Here is a 22,551-nt window from a genome sequence, read left to right on the forward strand (position 1 = left end):
CGTGCACTGCATGACGATGTTTGTCAATGACAGGTTGCGCATACTACAGTGGTTCCATAAAATTATAATGAAGCTGAAAAATTCATATTGCCTGGTGACGTCTTTTGTTCATTGTAACATTTTGGTGCGCACACTACTCCTGTGTTTGCAGTGATGCTAGTGTAAACAAATATAGCTGCCAGTTATATAAAAGTAAATCACGTATAATTATGTATAGCACATAATACTTGATAACTGTTCATGCTTTATGTATTTACTATATAATACCTTTTATCATTATTTTAGCGTGTACTCCTTCTAATTATATTCTTCAAAAAGTTAACTGTAAGACAGCCTCAGGCAGGTCCTTCAGGAGGTATTCCAGAAGAAGGCGTTGTAACCATAGGAGATGACAGCTTCATGCCTGTTACTGCCCCTAAAGACCTTCCAGTGGTGTAAAATGTGAAGGTGGAAGACTGATAATAATGATCCTGACCCTGTGGTAGGCCTAGGCTAATGTGTGCATTTGTGTCTTCATTTTTAACAAAAAAGTTTAAATAGTAAAAATTAAAATAAATTTTAAAAAGAAAAAACTTAAAAAATAATGATATAAAAAGTTTTATACTTTTTGACTCTTGTAAATAACACTTAGCTTAAAACATAAACACACTGTACAGATGTGTAAAAAATCAAAAGTATAATGTAAAAAGTATTTATGTTTAAAACGCTTGGGTTCAAGTGATCCTTCTGCCTTGGCCTCCCAGAGCGCTAGGATTACAGGCATGAGCTATTGCACTTGGCCTGACTATAGTTCTTTAATGCAGTTAACTTTATGCAACTAGCTTTTCAGAAATTCCATTCATATAGTTCTAGTTTCCTGCTCAAAACACTTTTTACTTTATACTTTTAATTTTTTTTAACTTTTTGACTTTTATAAATAACAGCTCAAAACATAAACATAAGATGTGTAAAAAATTAAAAGTATAAAGTAAAAAGTTACAGTAAGCTAAGGTTAATTATTGAAGAAAATTATTTTTAACAAATTAGTGAAGCCTAAGTATACAGTGTTGATAAAGTCTACAGTAATATATAGTAGTGTCCTAGGCCTTCACATCATTCACCACTTATTCACTGACTCACCGAGAGCAACTTGCATTCTTTCAAACTCCATTCATGGTAAGTGCCCTCAACAGGTATAGGATTTTATCTTTTATACTCTCTTTACTGTATATTTTCTATGCATAGATACACTTACCATGTGTTCCAGTTGCCTACAGTATTCAGCACAATTACATGCTGTACAGATTTGTTTCCTAGGAGCAATAGGCTATACCATCTAGCCTAGGTATATAGTAGGCTATACCATCTAGGTTTGTGTAAGTACACTCTCATGTTCACACAGTGATGAAGTCACCTAATGATGCATTTCTCAGAATGTATTCCCATCATTAAGTGATGCATGACTGTATTCCAAAATTCAAAAAAAACTCAGAATCAAAAACACTTTGTTCTCGAGCATTTCAGATAAGGGATACTCAACCTGTATAAAGTATAGTATATAAAAAATTAGTATATAAAAATTCTTGTCCTCAGGGAGTTTATAATTTGTGAGTACATTAGTTAACAGTTTAAAAAAAAAAAGCCACTTATGATGATCTATTTCTTTTGTAGTACAAATTTTTCCTAGCTCTTTTTCCTGTTAAAATCCATTATTTTTACAATAACAGGTAATCATTCAAACATTAACAAAAATAATTTAAAAGTCTGTGATGGAAACTTTTTCCCCAGCAACCCCAACCTTCTTCCATATCACTAGCCCCTCTTACACTATCATTCCTTGCCATTCCTCTTTCCCATTTCTTTACATAGAATTGCCCTCTTAACATTTTTTTCCACTTAAAAACTAAGCTGGTCTCAAACTTCTGGGCTCAAGCGATCCACTTTCCTGGGCCTCCCAAAGTGATGAGATTACAGGCGTGAGCCATTGCATATGGCCTGGCTATAGTTCTTTAATGCAGTTAACTTTATGTAACTCACTTTTTAGAAATTCCATTCATATAGTTCGCTTCCTGCTCAAAAAATTTGTTTTCATATTACTGCTATTTTCTAACATACTATATCATTTATTTATATTTGTTGTCTTATTCTAGTAGAATGTAAGTCCCGTGAGAGTAGTAACAATAGCCTTTATATAATAAGCATTCGATCAAACCCTTTCTGAATGGTTGAGGGCCTATAATACGAGAGGCACTGTAGTAGGTGTTCCTAGCATTGGCTACAATGGTATAGTGTGCCAGAAATTTGATCATTACCACCAAGCTTGATCTTTCCCTTTTGGCTCTATAGACTGCCATAAAATTCTCACTTAAAGCTGAAGGAGTTAGAAAAGTTTTCTTTCATTTCTTTGATTTAATTTTGTCATTTTGTTTTGTTGAGATGGGGTTTTGCTATGTGGCCCAGGGTGAATCTGAACTATTGGGCTCAAGCAATCCTCCTGCCTCAGCTTCTTGAGTAGCTGGGATTACAGGCACACACCACCACACCCAGATTTTAACCTTAGCCCCTAGCTCATGAGAAGTACCTTGGCTATTACTGGTGGGTCATACACTGCTATCCAGTTGTCAGGAGAGGGAGGGAACACAAAACATGTATATTTAGTCTCTGGCAGCTGTGAACCATGCATGTAATTATGGCATCATTATTTAATTTAGGAGTATAGTAAGCAAGGGAAACCAGTTTTATTGTGTCAAAATGTGTTCATATTTCCCAAAGTATGTTGCCCGTTCTTTCAAAATGGGAATAAAGTCATGCACAACCAGAAAATCCCAAGCTTATATAATTGTTTTGTACATTGGGGCAGTGGGCGGGTGGGGGGTGGGCTGCGCTGACAGTAAAATAAAATTATAATATTAGTATCTAAAAAAGAGCCATGTGACATTTTAAAGCAATTAATGGGGCAGTCTGAGCCTTGGCTGTCACAGTTATGAGTAGATTTCAATAATAACTTCATTGACATGTTTATTATGAGGATCTCTGAATATATATGTATAATCTGTATATATATAATGAATATATATTTATATACAATGAATGTATATTTTTATATATATTCAGATTACATACATGATTAAGATTTATATAGGTAGGAAATATTTGTTTCTTAGTTAGAAAACCAAGTATGTTTTCATATAAAGTTCTCTATATCCAGTAAGCAAAATTCTTTTAGTTTTCATTTGGGATTCATTAAAAGATATTTTATTGTTAAAAATTAAAATATTCACTTGTAAATATTTAGTAACATAAATAAGCATGGTATAATGACTAGAAAATAATTGTCATTTTTGTTAGTAATGTATTTCCACATATACTTAGAACTTTAGTTTTAAAAGCCATCTCTACATATGAGATTTAAGATAATTCAACAGAATTTTCCCTCTCTCTGGTCCATTCATGTGAGCTATAAAAGCACATTTTCTAACTGTCTCACCTGCAGTTTCCAATAATGTTATCAGGGAAGAAGTCTTTGTAAGGCTTTCACTGTTAGCACTTGGCAAAATTAGTAAGTTCATTTGTCCATTTAGGCTCCTTTTAATTATGTTTTTCAGCAGAGGAGATTGTTTCAGTAGGAGAACTTCGGATTTGAATTATACTTGAATTTTACTGTCACTATAATTTTATTAGTTTTTTTTAATCTCTATCACCATAGACTGAATTAAACAGTGAGGCTGTAGTTTTCCAAACCAATCAATATCTTAAACCCTCTAGACCTACTTGAGAGAACATGTTTATGTATTGATTTTCAGTTCCTGAACATGGCCCTCTAAAATTCCTGCCATTATTGATCTATTATGTGTTAAATAGTACTTGAAAACTTGATATTGCAAAATACATAAATCAAGCTCCTGTTCCACCTGCATGTTACATCTTCCTCCAAGGCTGAGAGAGGATTGCCCTAGCAACACTTCAAGTGCTCAGTAGCCATATGTGGTATAGTACATACAGTAACCACATATGGCTGCTGAGCACATACAAGTACTATATTGTAGCTCTGCATAAATGTAAACATCCTTTGGTCTTCAAGGTTTTTTTTTTTTTGATAATGTTTAATACTTTCTATTATTAAACATTTTAAACAAATACAGAAGAGAGAGTAGTAAAATGAGTCTGCATATTCCAAGGTTTTAAGATTTAGAAACACTCCCCCTTTTTCTCTTTTTTCTTGCTAAAACACATTTCAGACATCATTTTATTTTACCCCTCTATGGTTCTGAATGTGTTTCTTTAAAAATATATTTTTTCTTAAGTATAATGTATTATCACAAATACCAAAATTAAAATTCCTTGGAATCATTTAATATTCAGTCCAAAACAATATTGACCAGTCTCCAAAAGAACTCTTTCCAATGGTTTGTTTGAATCAGGGTCAAAATAATGAAATGAGATGCTAACATTGCATTTGATGTGCCTTAAGTCTTTTTATATCTAAATCAGGTTCCACCTTTCATTTATTACCACTGTTTGTTACAGGAGTGGGGTCATTTCTCCTATAGAATGATGTACATTCTGTATTCATCTGCTTGCTTCCTTATGTTAGTAAACTTTTGTTCCTCTGTCTCTCATTCATTATAAATATAAATTAATTCCAGAGATCTAATTACATTGATTTTTTTTTGTGTGGAGGGGCAACAAAAATACTTCGTAAGTGGCACTGCGTCCTTCATTTTACATTGTATGATGAGGCACACACGTATTGTTTCCTTGTTTTTAGTGATTCTAACATTGATTCATGTGTACAGGCAGTGACAGCCTCGTTCCTCATATAAAGTTTTTCATCAGTATTTCATCTAATAGTTTTAACCACTGATGATCATTGCTTGGATAACTAGGGTTGCATACTGATTTTTCTAATTCTGTTATTCCTTCCACATTTATTAGCTAAAATTATTCTGCAAAGAGGCTTCAGTTAGTTAGGTATTCTTTATTTTCAACAAAAAATGTGTTTCATAGTATCCAGGTAACTACATAGACCTAATTTTTTCATTTAAACTGGGAATATTCAAAAGATGCTGTTGATAGTTTCCAGCAGTGTCCAGTGACATTTTCTCTTTAAGTATCATTGTGAGCTTCTTGTATATCTAATGTTTCAGTAAATTGCATTTATTATTATTTTTCATGTGCAGTTGTCTCTGGTCTTTGGCATATATGTGACGCCTCTTAATGTTGACCTGTATATCTTTCTTTTTTCTTTTTTGAGGAGGGGGGTAAACCTTAATAGTGAAGTGTAGCGTCATACACAAAAATGTACAAATCTTCAGAGTACAGCTTTATGAATTTTCAGTAAGTGAATAAACCTATGAAACCATCATGCAGATCAGTATAATAATTTATGGTGATTCTTTCTCAAAAATTATATTTACAATTAAATGGACCTAACACATATAGTACAAACCTTATTTTTCTTTCAATATATTGTAAACAACTGAGAACTGCTGAAGATGGCCCAGGGAGATTGTGATTCATCCACTCTCATCTAAATGTATACTAGTGATTGGTAAAATATTAAAAAAGGAAATCACAAACCTTAGCTGGCTTGAAATACAAGATAAGTGTTACACTGTGTCAGAAACAGGACAGAAAATAAAAGTCCAGAATTAGGAAGCAATGAAGCATGGCTTTTTTTTAGAGTAAAAGGGATTAGTAGTGCTAAATGTTACATAGGACTATAACCAGGCTTGTTGCTTGTCGAATCCAGTTCTGAGGTTACGCTCTCCATCTCCCCAATAAAAGGAGACTGAATAAAGCTGTTGCAGGCCTGGAGCGGTGTCTCATGCCTGTAATCCCAGCACTTTGGGAGGCTGAGGCAAATGGATCGCTTGAGCACAGGTGTTTAAGACCAGCCTAAGCAACATGTAAGAACCCTGTTTCTACTACAAATACAAAAAATTAGCCAGGCCTGGTGGTGCATGCCTGTTATCCCAGCTACTCAAGAGGCTGGGTGGGAGAATCACCTGAGCCCAGGAGATCAAGGCTGCAGTGAGCCATGATCATGCCACTGTATTCCAGCCTGGCCAATGGGAGTGAGACCCTGCCTCAAATAACCAAACAAACAAAATAAAGCTGTTGCAGAATCACTGATTGAGTTTATGGCATTATAGGAATCTGTAGGCTTAAGAAAGCTGAAAGACAAAGAAATAGCCTGACTCCTTAGATGCTGAATCTCACTACCTATCCACGAGATCTGCAGTATCCCAACATCGCCAGAACAGAACCCCCAAACTGGCATTATAAATATTGTGTGTATGTAGATATGGAAGGGACAGTACAGAGGTCTATGGAGGGAAAATACTGCTCAAGATGAACCTAGAATCCAAAATCCAAAGTAAATGGGAAAAAAAATCTAATCCAAAAAAGAAAACTAACAAAATCATCAGATGAAACAGCTAGTCAATTAGTTTGTTGTTAATTTTATAGAAAAATCTGACAAAAAAGTTAACTATTTTAGTTTCCTTGAACAGATGATACATGAAGGAATAACTTTCAGCACAAAATAACAAGAACTTCTGGAGGAAAAACAGGGTAAGATAATACAGTTATTAGTTGAAAGTAATGTCAGAAATGAAAAATGTAGTCTTTAAATGAAAAAATTGATAGACAAACTATACATTAGATATGATTGAAGAAGACATGATAAATTGGTTATGTTATGAGACAAAGACAATACTTTCAGATACTCCATCCTATTTCTAAAAGGATTTCTAGAAGTATAAAACAGAGAGAATAACAGGGAAGTGAAATTTGAAAAACTAATTCAGGAATTTTCCAGAATTGGAGAATGATGAGTTCTTGGAGGAAAAGCATCTGCAAAGTACCAAAAATAATAAACAAAAGTAAATTCAGGTTCACACCTAATCACACTATAGCAAAGCTAGTCAATATCCAGATTAAAGAGGAAAATCTTCAAAGTTAGCAGATAAAACATCAGATTTTCTACGAAAATAATCACCATGTTGACAGCGGACTTCTCATTCACAACACTAGATGTCAGAAGACAGTAAAATAATATATTCAAATTGATGAGGAAAAATAATTGTTAAACCAAACTTTATTCAATAATGAAAGCAATAAAGAGAGACTTTAGGAACCCAAAGACCACAAGAATTCACCACTCACATACAGCCTCAATAAAAGCAATATTGAAACATGTACTTCTGCAAGAAGTAAAGCCAGAGAGAAAGTAATGAACACCTAAAACAATAGTGAACCCCAAATTAACAAAATAATTTTAGTGTGTAATTTAACTTAAATTTAAGTAACTTAAATATTGACTGTAAAATATGTTATACTTAAGCTGAAAATCTAAACAGCAATAATTCAATTAGATATAATGTGTTAAAATTCATACTATGTTCAGTACTGAATACTTTAAGAATTTATTAAAAAGTTTTACACTTAATTATGCATTTAAAAGTAGATGGTAAAACACTAAAATAGATATACAATCCATTCTGGATTTCCATTCTGGATTACAATCCATTCTGGATTTCAATCCAGAGAAGGAGAAAAAGTAAGCAAAAAAAGGTAAAGAGAAAAAAATATAAAATAGGAATAATACCAAATATATGACTATTGTAAACATATTAATCCTACCAATTAAGAAAGAGAGATTATCAGACTGGGGAAAAAATAAAATCCGGTTAAATGTTACTTAAAGATATACATTTAAGTCATGATCACACAGATAATTTGAGAAGTGGAAAAATACATGAAAGAAGAACTTAATGGTGAAAATGTCCTGTTTACATATCACAAGAGTAAATACTTTAAAAATGTCAGATTTTCCAAAATCAAATTTTAAAATTTAATGCAATTTCAACCAATATCCCAAAGTGTGTTTTGTTAATCTGTGGCATATGAGTTTGAATTAGCATTTGCTCAAACTAGCTCAAAACTTAACGTAGTGGCTTAGAATACCAATTTATTATTTTCTCACAGTTCTGTTGGTTGCCTAGGAGATCCTTTGCTGATTTCCTCCGACCCACTCTGCATCTGCATTCGGCTAGATCAGTAAGAAGGGAAGGTCCATGCTGGCCTCATTCATATATATGGCAACTGGTGCTAGCTCAGTCCTTCACATGCCCTCTCATACTGAGGTACCTCAGTCCTTCACATGCCCTTTCATACTCTAGTAGACTAGGAGAGCTTCCTTATCTGGTGGTTTCAGTGCAGCATTTCTAGAAGGCAGAGCCTTTCAAAGCCTAGCTTCAGAAGTTGCTTAAAGTCCTTCTACCACATTCTGTTGGTCAAAGCAATTTAAAAGGCCAGCCCAAGTTCAAGGGGTAGAAAAGAAACTCCACGTCCTGATGGAAGCAGCAGCCAAGCTTACTTGGCAAAGGGGTGCATATTAGGAGGAGAGGAATGTTTGGCCATATTTTGCACTGTGTCACACTATTATTATTGTTATCATTATTAAGCGATGGCAATTGAGACAGTATGGTGCTGGTTTAGGGAAAGACAGACTAATGTAACACAAAAGAAAGTCCAGAAACAAACTTATGCCAGTATGGAAACTTGACACATGACAAAAGTGGGGTTGGTTACAAATTAGGGGCTTGGAAAGACTATTTGATAAGTAATTCTGAAACAATTGCTCACTCATTTAGAAAGTGATAAAATTTGATCCATACTTTATATTGCAAATAAAAATTGACTCTGAAGGTTTAAAAAGTTACAGAAATAAAACTGTTTGAAAGAGAAGACTTTTAGCAACAAAATACAGGAAAATATCTGCTCAGGATTTCTTTAGACACAAAAGAAGTAAAAGTCTTAAAGGAAAAAGCTGATAAATTTGCTACCCTGAAATTAAAGATACCATAGAAAGCGAAAACACAGGCCACAGACTAGGAAAAGATATTAGTATCTTGTGTAACTGACAAAGGATTAGTACTTAAAACAGATAAAGTATGTTTATAGATCAATCTTTTAAAGAAAATGTCCATAGTAAGGAGAAGGTGGAGGTGGGCGAAAGATTTTAATAGGCAACTTACATGAAGAGAAAACCTGAATGGCTAATAAACATAAGGAAAAATACTTGTTCTTACTAGTAACTAAGAAATGAAGTTAAGACCAAAATTTGATTCCATTTCACGCTCATCAGATTGGCAGAATTTTTAAGTCTCAACAGACCAAGTATTGGCAAGATTGTAGCATAATGTAAATTCTTATATGTGACAAGTAAGAGTATAGATTGATAGAGTTACTTTGGGGAATAATTTGCCAATATTAGGTAAAATTGAGATTGACCACACTCTTCAACCTAGTAATTTAATCTATCTAGAGAAATTCATGCAAATGTGTATAAGGAAGTACACAGCATGGTTATTGCAGTGTTTTTTTAATAATGGTAAACAGTTGGAAATATTCACCAGCAGAAAAATGGATAAATTGTTGTATATTAACAAAATGAAATGTTGTGCAGCTGTTGGAAATGAAAGAACAAAATGGATGCACCTTAAAACCAATAATGAAGGAAAAGAGTAGGTTGCATGTTACCCTTTACATAGAGATTGGAAACATGAAAAACAATACTATTTATTGTTTATAAATACAGACAAAACTAAATTCAGGCCAGAATATTTTTGAAACTCTTCAAGTGACCTGTATATCACATCAGTGGTATAGTAGAAAGAGTATTTAAGTATTAAATAATTATATTATCACCCCAGCTCTTTTACTAGCAACAAAGTTACTTATCTTTTCCTTCCACCAGCAACCTTACTGTAAAATTCAAGTAATGAAATCATTCAAAACTATTCATTAAGGGATTCTCTCCTAGCACCTAAACCATTCCCTGACTGTATGTTGCTGAAAATTATCTTAACTCTTCCAATTTAGTGTTCCCTTCATTCTAAATTCTATAGTTCTTTCATTTAGTATGTTAAAATTTGAAGGCACTATTTTTTTTTTTTTTTTTTTCTGTGGCAGAGTCTTGCTCTGTCACCCAGGCTGGAGTGCAGTGGCACGATCTCGGCTCACTGCAAGCTCCGCCTCCCGGATTCATGCCATTCTCCTGCCTCAGCCTCCAGAGTAGCTGGGACTACAGGTGCCCGCCACCATGCCCAGTTAAATTTTTGTATTTTTAGTACAGATGGGGTTTCACCATGTTAGCCAGGATGGTCTCGATCTCCTGACCTTGTGATCTGACTGCCTCAGCCTCCCAAAGTGCTGGGATTACAGGCGTGAGCCACCGTGCCCGGCCGACACTGTATGTTTTAAGTTTGTTTATATTTTGTACCAAGTTCAAATTATGATAATATAGATGTGGCTCTTAAGGCAAAGTGCCAGAAGAGCTATAAATGCCAAATACTGACTCTACGTTTGTTACCTTTAGATAGTCAGGCTAGATTAATGGCAGAAACTAAAAGAATGAAGAGTTTCAAAGAAGAAATATGAAGCTAATAATATCAAAAGAACCGTGTTTTCATTTTCAAGATTTCTTATATTTACACCAAGGTTACCTTAAAGACATGAATTTTTTCTTCTCTTTAATTCTTCTTTCATATTCATATCGCATGTCAGTTTTTTTCATTACAGTTTCTGAACTTTATTCTATTCCTTAAAAGGTGTCAGAATTCCAGGTTGGGAATACAATGTTTGCTCTCTAATTATGCTTTTCTCCCTTACCTCATGGAGAAAGAATAACTTTTTGGCTTTTGCCACTGTAATTCTATTACGCTAATGTCAAGACACCTGCAGTTGTATAACAGATGAGATTTATAAGTAATTTTAAAAATATATTTGCTAAAAACGAGATATCAGTCTCAAAGAAGTTGACAGTGAACACTAGTCCAGGCCTTACTGACTTTATTCTCAAAGTACCATAATCTTTGTTTTCATATATTTGGAATCGGTGAACACAATGGAAAGCATTGCTCTTAAGATAGAATAAAGTAACCTCTGACATTTGAGACTTTAATGCATATTTTCATGACTTATTTGTTTCCATGGCAGATCAGTGGCTTCTTACTAGAAGGATGTAGTTTTGATGGAAATCAACTTTCTGAAAATGAGCTTGATTCTCCTAGCGTGTCATCAGTGCTCCCCTGTTTTATGGGCTGGATTCCACAGGTAATACATTTTTAACAAGCACAAGTTTTAATTGTATCAGTTCACTCTTAGATTTTATCTTTTCAAGAAGACATTCTTGGCCTGTGTATTTTTGTTTGCTTTCTAATCTCACCTGCATTTGAACAAATTTGCAGTCAAAGTATTTTATCCTTTATCATGTTTAAGCTGTACAAGACATTTGAAAACCTTGATTTTGTTATAGAAAGAATAACATAGTATTAATTTCTAGAGAGTTTATAGCCTGGTAATAAAAAAGCCTTTAATGATAATAAGAACTACCATGTGTTGCGTTCCTGTTATTTTCAGCAATGTGTGCTAGGTACTTTATATGCCTTACCTAAAATCCTCCTTAGAGCAGCCATGCAAGGCAGATATTATTACCCGCTTTCAAATGAGAAAACGTGCTCACGCAGGTTAAATGACTTCTCATAGTTAGCTACACAGAAAGTGATAGAATTAAGGTGTTAATAGATATATGGCTTTGTATCACACAATGTCATTATGCAGCTGATAGCTAGATGAAGAAAACAATCTTCAAGACTTATTTAGTTAACTTTTTTCCTTTCAAAACCGTTATTGAAAAAACTTTCAACAGTAGAACTTGGGGTATACATGTCTTTAAAATAGGACATAGTTGTAAAGAAGCACATAACTTTTTCTTAATAAAGTTTAAGAATGCACATAAGACTACATGTGAATAAACTTTAAAGTTCTGATTCTGTATCTAATGAGCAACAAAACTATTTCATGTATTGCTTACTACAAGAAAAATGAGCTTTCTCATTGGGAAATAACGCATTGAATTTTCCAATTATTGTCATTCTGCTTATGAAATAAAAATCAAATGCACCAGAGTATTTATTTAAGGAAAATCTTAAAAAGCGATAGCAGTTAGCAACATTGCCAAGACAGCTATAAGAGTATCCTCTGACCTAAAAGAGCATATGTTTCTGTCAAAATTCCCTATTTTTCCCCCATATCAGCTTCATTTTCTCCAAAATTAGAGTGACTATGAGATAAAGGAGAGAGAAGAGATTGAAAGAATCAATGTTTACTTCAATCTTGCTGTTAATTCCTATAAAAATTTTCTACAAAAATTTGGTAAATTATGAATGACACGTTTTTATCTTAGGTGTGTAAATGAAATTGAAACTTATATACAAAAGTTAAGGTTGGAATTTGTCAAGGGTTGTGAATATAACATACAAAATTAGGATGGCAGAGATAAATTCCAATGAATTTAAATTATATAAACTACTAATTCTCTGGAAAATAAAATCCATATAATGATCATGAGGAGGAGGAAAAAAAAGTAGGGCAAGTATAAACAGGTTCACTTGAGGAAAAACCCAAACAATAAAAATAGAGCTTGAAGAGCAACTAAGAATAAATACAGGAGAAAATGACCTGGAGCAATACCCACGTACTGAACGCAAATCAGGAATGCAGTGCTGTCATGGACAAAGCCAATTTGTTACTGGGTTGTATGAAAAGCGATGTGACTTTACAAGACTAGGAAATGATAGCTTGGCAATATTTTACTTTGTGTATTATTTCTATCCAGTTTTATTTGTCATACTTCTTCAAAGTCAGGATTGGAATAAAAAGCTAATTTAATTTGAAAAATAGCTCATATAAAGAGAGGTAAAATGAATTGAGCATTTATCTTATAGAAGAGATGACTAAAAGGTAATATGAACTTTTTACTCTTTTTCTGTAAGATTTTCTCCTAGGCTTTTGCACTTGTACATGACACGTAATGGAAGAATTTGTTAGTGCTTCCCCACCTTTCTTTACAGTGAGCCCCCTCCTTTTCCTATGATCATACTCTTTCAGAATGTCTGTCCCATATCAGCTAAGAAGGAAAGAACATGAGATCTACTGCTAAGTGTTTCAGAACACAAAATTCTCTAGTTCAGCAGACCTAAATTGTAGTCCAAGTTCCCAAGCTTATGAATTAGGTGATTTAGACAAGGTAGCTAACTTCACTGAGCCAGTTTCCTCATTTGAAAATGCACATAATAATGTTTCTGTAGGATCATGTTGAGGATTAAATATGTTTGTGTGTGTGTAAAGTACCTAGCACAGTGCTTCATACATGGTAAGTCAAATTTATCCTATTGTCAATAATTTAAACTTTTATAATGCTATAATGTTTTATCTTATTTCATATGGTACTTTTTAGTTTACCAGTACTTTCACTCATTATTAAGTTATTGTTGAGTTTTTATATACCAGATGTTATGCTGAACCCTGGGGTTACAAAGATAAACAGATTTCTCCTGCAGAGTCTTCCGCCAACTGGGGGAGCAAATAAGCAAAGAGACTACTACAGTTCAGAATCATTAGTGCAATTAGAAGGTTTATATATGAACCTTCTAATGAGGTTCATATATAACCTCATTATATATGAGGTTATATATGATGAGGGATGATGAGGGAGGCTTCAACTCTACCATGTGTGAACAATGAGGGAAAGTCAGATGACCTCGCTGAGAGAGGTGGCAGCTTCTCTTGAACTGTTACTTGAACTTCAGTAATAACAGTTTAAGGACAAATTCAAAAAAGATAGGGTAACAAGGCATTCCAGACAGAAGTAGCAGCATATGTAAATATACACAGATAGAAAAGAGCTTAGGATATTCTGGGAACTGCAAGTATTGTACATCTGGAGCATATAGTTCATATGGAAGAATGTTGGGGGAGGCGGCCAGAAAGGAAGGCCAAGACCAAGGATGAGAAGCTGAGTAGCCATGCCAGAGTTTAGACCACCTTATGGTCAGTAGGAAGCCATCAAGAATTTAGAACAGGGCCAGGCTTGGTGGCTCACACCTGTAATCCCAACACTTTGGGAGGCCAAGGCAGGAGAATCACTTGAGCCCAGGAGTTAGAGCCTGGCTTGGGTAACATAGCAAGACCCCATCTTTATTAAATAAAAAGAGAATTAAAAAAGATTTTTTTTAAAGAATTGAGAACAGAAATATGGTAAGATCAGATTTGTAGTTTTAGAAAATCGGTCTAGCAGTGAGTGGGTGGATAATAGATTGGCACACTGTGAGATACAATTATACCTGCATCTCATAACAATCCTATGGGTTTGGTACAGCAAATTTTCTATTTTTCTGATGAAAAGACTGAGAATCAGGTAAGTTAAATGACTTATGAGTTCCACAATGGTAGCATTAGTGTCCAGACAATCATAATGAACATTTATTTGCACTGATTACATACCAAGCACTATGCAAGGTGTTTCAAATATAAGATATTAAGCTTTTAAAAAATTTTTGAAATAGGAATTGTAATCTCCATTTTAAAGTAGAAAATGGAGGTTTAAAAGATTATGTATTATTATATTATAATAATATAATTCAGAACTTTGGTAACTAAACTTTTTTTTAGACCAGAAGGAGGTTATTTCACAAATTATTTTCACAATATTATCTGACACCCCAGTATCCCTGAGGAGCTTCGTTTCAACAGAAACTTGCCCACTAACCCAGTCACTTGCACAACGTTGCTTTGAGTTAGGCTGCACCTCCATTTTTCAAAGAACATTTTAGGTTGCAAAAGATTGAAGAACTTCAACATTGTTTCAGTATGTGGTGATACTTAAAAAAGGGTATCATCAACAAATTCTAAGACTTCTATTGGGGCATGAAGAGGAAGCTCTATCATTGCCTCTATTTGAAATGCAGTGTACTTTGTGAATTAACAAGATTGGAATGATGAATTCAAGGAAAAATGAAAATAAATAAAACTCTAGTGAAATATTTTTCTAGTATTTCTGTTTACCATTATCTATGTACTAAGATAATATAACTGACATTCACACTATTTATTCATTCATGAAACAGATTTTTTTTTTTTTTTTTGAGATGGAGTCTCACTCTGTCTCCCAGGCTGGAGTGCAGTGGGCTCCATGATACAGATTCTTAAAGTTACTCCAGTGTTCTTAATTCTTAAGTTAAAACTTAAGAATTCTTAATTCTTAAAGTTAGTTCCAGCTCAGTGCAGTGTTTTTGGTTAAATTAATATTGGTTCAAATTAAGATATAGCTAGAGGATTTTACCCAGAAAGCATTAGCTTTTTCCAGTGCATTTCTTAACATGTTTCTATATATCATTTCATAATAATTCTCTATGAAAAATGATTCAGTAAACAAACTTAATAAACACAATATTCCCTCCCTTGGAAAGTCTTACATTAACAGCTCTGAGAAGTCCGAAAGATTGCTTACCACACAACCTTCTCATGCACCTACACCCTATGCTCCATCAGGATCTAATATTCCACATAGTATGATTTGGTCAACACTGCTTTAGGTGAAGACCAGTCTCAGTGATGCCCTTCTGGCATTCCACAGGAAGTCAGTTTGCCTTTGTTCTGTCTTCCTGTAAATAATGCTCCTTAGAGTTTCTCAGCCCCACAGTAACATAGTAGTCTTGAGCCAGTCTGAACCCATGAGGCTGGATATTCTGATAGGCACAATTGACAATTCAGCTTCAGAAAAAAATTTATTCTCAGAGAAAATAGAACTATAAAATATTTACACAAGCTACTCAGGAAAACAATCATTGTATTTTGTATAGATGTTAAAATATCACATATATCAGAAGATATGTGTTGAAAGTTCTGCCTTCTGTACACTCTGGTTTGAAAATAACAAATATTTGACTAACATATTTTGTATGTTATTTTTTTTCTTCAAGGACTTATTATGAAAGTAATGATGTTATCACTATATTATTGAAAAATCAGGGAAGTATATCTTTACCAATATACATTTTGAAACCTAGCTAGACATTTTTAACAGAACAAAGTCAGAGTATTCATTGGTGGCAAGCTGTTTTGTTTCCTATTTTAAGATTTTTTTTTCCCCAGAATTGCTTCACTAAATTGTGCTACTTGTACATACATTAGGACTCTGATTTCCTATCATTTCCTCTTCTAAAAAAGAACTGTTCATTGACTTGATTATAAACATTCAGAAAGCATGTGTTAAAATAAGTTGGACTGTGCATAGACTGATGAATATATTTTGTTTCGTCTTCATATGTGTTTTGTTATGAAATGTAATTGAAATTGCCAAATAGCTAATATGAGTAACCTAATAATTTTGTTTTCATTGTTTGGTTTTGCTTTTCCTTGCTTTCTTTGGTTTGCAAACTAAGTGATATCTAATATGGTAGTCCCTCTGTATCTGCAATTTCAGTTACCCACAGTTAGCAAATAAATGAGTATAGTACAATAGGTATTTTGAGAGAGAGAGACCATATTTGCATAACTTTATTATTGTATTGTTATAATTATTCTATTTTATTATTATTTATGTTAATATCTTACTATACCTAATGTATAAATTAAACCTTATCCTAGATATATATGTTTAGGAAGAAACATAGTATATATAGGGTTTGGCACCATCCACGGTTTCAGGCATCCACTGGGGCCTTGGAATGTATTCCCCGCAAAGAGGGGACTACTGAGTCACCATTTTGCCTTTGAAAATTGCATTGTCTTCTTTCAAATAGTAGTGTATTGCTTGCTATTTGTAGAATGTATGTTTTTAAGTCATTTTGCCCAAGGCATGGGCAAATTTTGTTGTGAGACATTCAAGCTTTTCTTGGACACTTTGGGAAAGCAGAAAAATTATGCAAGATGTTTATTCACATAAAACAATTTTTATTTATGAAAAGCTAATCGATTCAAATTTTAGCCTCATTATTGAACAGAACTAACTGGACCAGTTTGTTTCAATAAAGATATGGTTTATGAACACATCAACCATTTTAATCAATCACAATTTATAGATTTTGAATTATTGTAATTGCACAAAACTTTGGAGGAAATATAATGTGAATTATTTGAAGTCTTCCTAATATATCTCCTTTTCTGCATTAATTGAACACAGGGTGTTTGTTCATAGTTATTAATAAAATTTTAGTTTCATCCAAATACTTCAGCCCAACAGTGTCTTATGTTTTGCCTGTTAAACATATTAAACAGGAATTGGGTCATAATAATTTAATTCAGTTAAGGAGTATTCAAAGAACTATATACACAAAACATTGTGCTAATATAATAGTGAGAATGCCAAAAATACTTGTCCCTGCTTCTACTGTGAGCATTTATTTATTGGAGACTTAAGAGCAAGTGTATTTAACTTTTTTACAGAAGTAACATTTACCACTGAAGAGATTTTGAGAAGTGACAAAATATCAAGAAGCCACTGTATTGCTTTGCTTTAAAACACTGTAGGTTTTCAAAGAAAGATTTGTACCCTGGCTGTAAGACAAACAAAGCCTACAACTAAAACGTTTGGAAGAATTTGGAAATATATACAAAAAGTAGTAAGCTGTTAGTGAATATGCAAAAATTCAACTTTAAGTTGATAATAATCAGCATTATTAAGTTCCTAATTTAAAGAGAAATAGTCTTTACATCGATATAGAGAAAATCTCCTGACTAGAAAGGAATAACATCGTAAAACATTTCATTGTGATGTTTCTATTTCAGTTTTGATCATAGAAGTAATGGAAAACAAAGCAAATATCAGGTGTCAGAAAAAGAAAAAGATAATTTAAGACCTTTCCCAGGATTAAAAATAGGCAATCATAGATTCAGATCACTTCAGTCTAACAAATATGTGATTTTTGTCTGCTCTTTGCCAAAGAATGTAAAGGAATGCTTGCACTAGGCTTTACCTTTTAAAATTGGCTAAGGAGTCATGACAATTACAGTTTTTTATTCCTAAAGCTTTGCCATCTAAGCAGAATTGAACAAGAGGGAAGAGATTAGTTGGTGACTGATAAAAGTTGAAAATTCTCTTTATTCCAAATCCCACATTTTTTTTTTCTGAACTTCAACTAAGGATTTACTCTCTCCATGAATCACTGTTAGGTTAACATATCCCAGAGTAGCATTTTCTTTATTTTGATTTTCTAAAGTATATATTTTCCCAAAACTTATATTCTAGATATTTGATACGTGTGTATTTTGTTTCCTAAAGTAAAAATTCAAAGGAGATTATTTTCTGTATTTGTCTGTGTACTGAAATGCTTTAGCCTTTACAATTCTAGGCACAATATTAGCATATAAAATGCTGTTAAATGAATGGCTGAATAATTGACAAGATCATCAGTGCAAACAGATAATTAGAAAAATTAGGACAGATGGTGTTTTTATCTATTTGGGAATGATTTTACCTAGAGAATATGTCTGTTATATGTAAATCAGGTTAAGTTTTAAGAACGTTAGGAATGAATAATTTTTCAGGGGACATACTGATTTATATCAAGGGCCAGAAGAGTCAGAACAGTTGTTGGTGTGTGGGTATGTGTGTGGGGGGCGGCGGCGGGAGAGAGACAGAGAGAGGAGGAGGATTGGAAAAGATAATATAAAGTTCGTATAATGCCCACTTAGGCTTAAAAGTAGAATGTCTTAATTTTCTACGAAAGAAATTTATTTTATTTCTATCGTAACACCATTTAAGAGGTGTAGTAGCTGCCAAAAAGCTGATTTCTTCTAGTCGATTTGAGAATTAGTAGGGAATAAGGAAAAGGCAGTCCAAAGAATTAGAGATATGTGGATAAATAATACTTATATCTGGAGCTCTTTAATATGACATCTGATTCTTTCCACATCCTGTGAGGTGGGCTCATTTGTCTTTCTATAATAGGGAAACTGATGTTTGGAGAGTAACCTCTACAGGGTCAAGAGCTCCTAGACAAGTACTCCAGAGCCTGAAAATAATTTATTTCCATAAATGTTATTGTGTTCTATTTTGCAAAGTAACAGAATAAGAGACATTAGTTGCTAGCGTTCATATACTAGAGTGTTTTGTCAACTGTAGTATCTGTGACAACTTTGCCACTTCCTAACTAGGCTACCATGGGTAAATTCTCTGTGGACTTCTGATTTGTCACTTTTATAATATTTTAAAATGGGTCTAGCTTGCCTCTTAAGTTCCATTCCAACTCTGCAAAGTAATAATTAATTGAATAAAATCATATAAATTCAGTAAAAATGCTAATCCTATATTTGAATTGGAAGTACAGTTATGAACTCATGATGTTTTTCTTTTAAAAATACATGATTTCTAAGCTCCAGTCACTAAAACATCCTAGAATTAAAATTATCAATTGGCAGGATGCGGTGGCTCACGCCTGTAATCCCAGCACTTTGGGAGGCTGAGGCAGGCAGATTACAAGGTCAGGATATCGAGACCATCCTGGCTAACATGGTGAAACCCCGTCTGTACCAAATATAAATACAAAAAATTAGCCGGGCGTGGTGGCGGGCACCTGTAGTCCCAGCTACTCTGGAGGCTGAGGCAGGAGAATGGCATGAACCCAGGAGGCGGAGCTTGCAGTGAGCCGAGATTGCGCCACTGCACTCCAGCTGGGGCGACAGAGCAAGACTCCATCTCAAAAAAAAAAAAAACAGATCAATTATTCCTAGCACCCAAATTATGGTCTCTAATACCATCTCTTGAAAGAAACTAGGAATCATCAGATTAATGACTAATTTCTAGGGCAGGAAATATAAAAGATGAATTTGTATAATAATACTTGTCATACTAGAAAGGCAGTGAAACTATTGAAGAGACAACTGGGGACATATCAAAATGCAGGAGCCAACTTAAAAAGTTCCCCCTGAGCAAAGACTGACAATTTGAACACCAATGCAATAGCAATTGCATTGCATTAAAGCACATCATATATGTTTAAATCCACAGTTCATAATACCATTTTTTAAAAAGAAGGGGTGGTCATTGATCGCCTTTGGAGTGTGCTAGGAAACATTCACTGTTTTGAAAACACATAAAGGGAAATAGGCATTTATCTAGTTTTTCTTATATGAACTGCACCTCATGGAAATAAAAAAAATTGATAAATGAAAGTTTCTCTTTATAGATATCTTCCTGCTTGGAATAAGGAATGATAGATTATCCCTTGTGTAATCTTGAATGAAAAATAATTATCAGTGGCCTCTAATAGCCAAAAAACAGAGACAACCAGACATATGCTGCTTGATGGAAACATCTAGTACCACCTATGCGGTATTTTCCAAACATTGAGTCTGAGCTCACCTCTAGATCCAGTTTATAGGAATACAAGGAACAGACAGACCAACGTGATACCATGAGAATGTAACCCAAAAAAGAATGTGGGAAACTATTTGGTAAGTTTCTTCTGCAAACAAATTGCTAGGAAAAGAGGAGGAAAAACTTACTTACAGATTTAGGAGACTTAAGAGACATTTCAACAAACTGCAAAGCATAGGCTTTATTTAAATTTAAATTATGATTCTAACAGAAAAACTCTTTAAAACAGGAAATAATGAGATAATGGATGTGTGATGATATTAAGGAGTTATTGGTAATTTTCTACTGTGTGATAATACTTACATGGTTCTATTTTATTTATAGAGATATATATGTAAATATAGGTGAAATTTTGTAATTGTAAGGTGCTGTTCAAAATACTCCAATATTTGGGGCTAGGGAGAGGTTGTAAATAAAACACGACAGGCTACGTGTTTCATTTTGTTGCAGGGGGATGATAGGGGTTTATCATATTAATTTGAAACATTTCATAATATAATATTAATATGTTTGTTTCCTTGGTTATCTAATAATCTGTTTCCAAATAGTGTATTGCTGTATTTTAAAACAAGTTATTTTTTTAAACAGGATGCATGTGGTCCATATTCTCCGGATGAGTGCATCTCTTTGCCTGTTTACACAAGTGCTGAAAGGGATCGTGTGGTTACCAATATTGATGTTCCATGCGGGGGCAACCAAGACCAGTGGATTCAGTGTGGAGCAGCTCTGTTCCTAAAAAATCAGTAGAATCTAATGACAACAAAAGCCGTCTTCACAAAAGGGAACATTGATTCTTTAAGCTTTAAATCAAACAATGTGGTCAGTCTACATTTGAAATGTTAGTTCAAAATATTAACATATAGTTACCTTATGTTGTTGATGTCATTGAAATTTTAATGTGTAAAAGCAGCACTGTGCATCTTTTAAAGTAATAAATTAATGGAGTTATTGTTAAAACAGAGTATTCTTTTGTTAACATTAAATATTTCTGTGAGGAAGTTCACTTTTCCAGTGGCTCAAAAATTTGTTTTAGGTCAGATTTTAAGTGGTATATTAAAGTAATCAATAATAAATATTTTGGCTGTCATTTGTGTCATAATTATTTAATAAAATATAAGAGCATTCATAATTTTTGCAGTCTTCCCATGACTCTTTTTACATAATGAAGAATGTATAAGGTTATAATGAATGTATAAAAGTATCAACATGAACATATATTTGTATAATTAGCATAGTATAATTATAATTATTGTCATTTAAATTATATACTTATAACTAATATCTTAAGGTAATTCAAATAGGAATAATTCCAGTGACATAATAATGGAGGATAAATTATGGTTATTAAACATTCAGCTTTTTTGTGTTTTTGTTATTGTTTTTTGAGACAGGGTCTCACTCTGTTGCCCAGGATAGAGTGCTGTGGTGTGATCACGGCTCACTGCAGCCTCAAAGTCATAGACTCAATCTATCCTCCTATCTCAGCCTCCTGAGTAGCTGGGACCACAGTATGCACCACCCCTGCCCAGCTAATTTCTTTTTGTAGAGATGGGGTTTCGCCATGTTTCCCAGGTTGGTCTCAAACTCCTGCACTTGAGTGATCCACCTGCCTTAGCCTCCCAAAGTGCTAAGATTACAAGCGTGAGCCACCACACCTGGCCTGTATTTTTTATAGGAGCTATTATTTTAGCTCTGCAAGATTCCCCGAAATCTAAGGAACCAAAAATACTGCTCAGTTGAGTGATAGACATTTTAGTATCCTATGAAGTTTTTTGCAGCTCTGTCCTTGCAGCGAACAAATTCTAAGAGCTGAGGCTTATATTTTTGATAGTTGTTTAAAACAAGTCATATCAATGAAAAGTTATATACTTAGAGGAGAAACTAAAGATAAAATGAAAGACATGTTTTTAAAAGGATATATTTAAATATATATTTTAAAGGAATATATTTAAAATATATATATTTAAATATATCCTTTTAAAAATATGTTTTTCAGGGCTTGCTGTTAACATTACAATCAGCTAGAAAGGGAAAAGCATGGACGAATACACATGGAACATTTTTGTGGGCCATGTCTGCAAATGTCACTCATCATTATGTTTACATTCCATTAGAGAGAACTTAATTACATGGGTATACATAATTTCTAGGGTGGCTGGGAAATGTAGTCAGCTGGGTGCTCAAAAAGAGAAGAGGATGGAGGGCTAGCTAGCTCTTTCTACCACATCCCCATCCAGTGAAAAATTGTAATTCATTACAGAAATGCATTCAGTACAATGACATAAAATTACTTAATAAAGAAGCATAGGTCTTTAATATGATGCAAAACTCATGCTTATGAA

At 33.7% G+C, this 22,551-nt stretch overlaps 1 protein-coding gene across 5 annotated transcripts in view; it reads left to right on the forward strand.

The window, feature by feature from the left end:
• Nucleotides 1-21,575, forward strand: part of DYNC2H1 (dynein cytoplasmic 2 heavy chain 1) — a 360,273-nt gene extending 338,698 nt beyond the window's left edge. For 3 of the 5 annotated variants that reach the window (XM_054523746.2, XM_054523748.2, XM_054523747.2), the window contains 2 exons: nucleotides 10,987-11,103; nucleotides 20,798-21,338. In XM_054523746.2, the coding sequence (XP_054379721.1) occupies nucleotides 10,987-11,103; nucleotides 20,798-20,956 (276 nt within the window). In that variant the 3' untranslated portion in view covers nucleotides 20,957-21,338. 5 annotated transcript variants of the gene reach the window in all.
• Nucleotides 21,576-22,551: the final 976 nt, after the last annotated feature.

This window comes from Pongo abelii, chromosome 9 (assembly GCF_028885655.2).
Source record: "Pongo abelii isolate AG06213 chromosome 9, NHGRI_mPonAbe1-v2.0_pri, whole genome shotgun sequence".
Lineage (NCBI taxonomy): Eukaryota > Metazoa > Chordata > Mammalia > Primates > Hominidae > Pongo > Pongo abelii.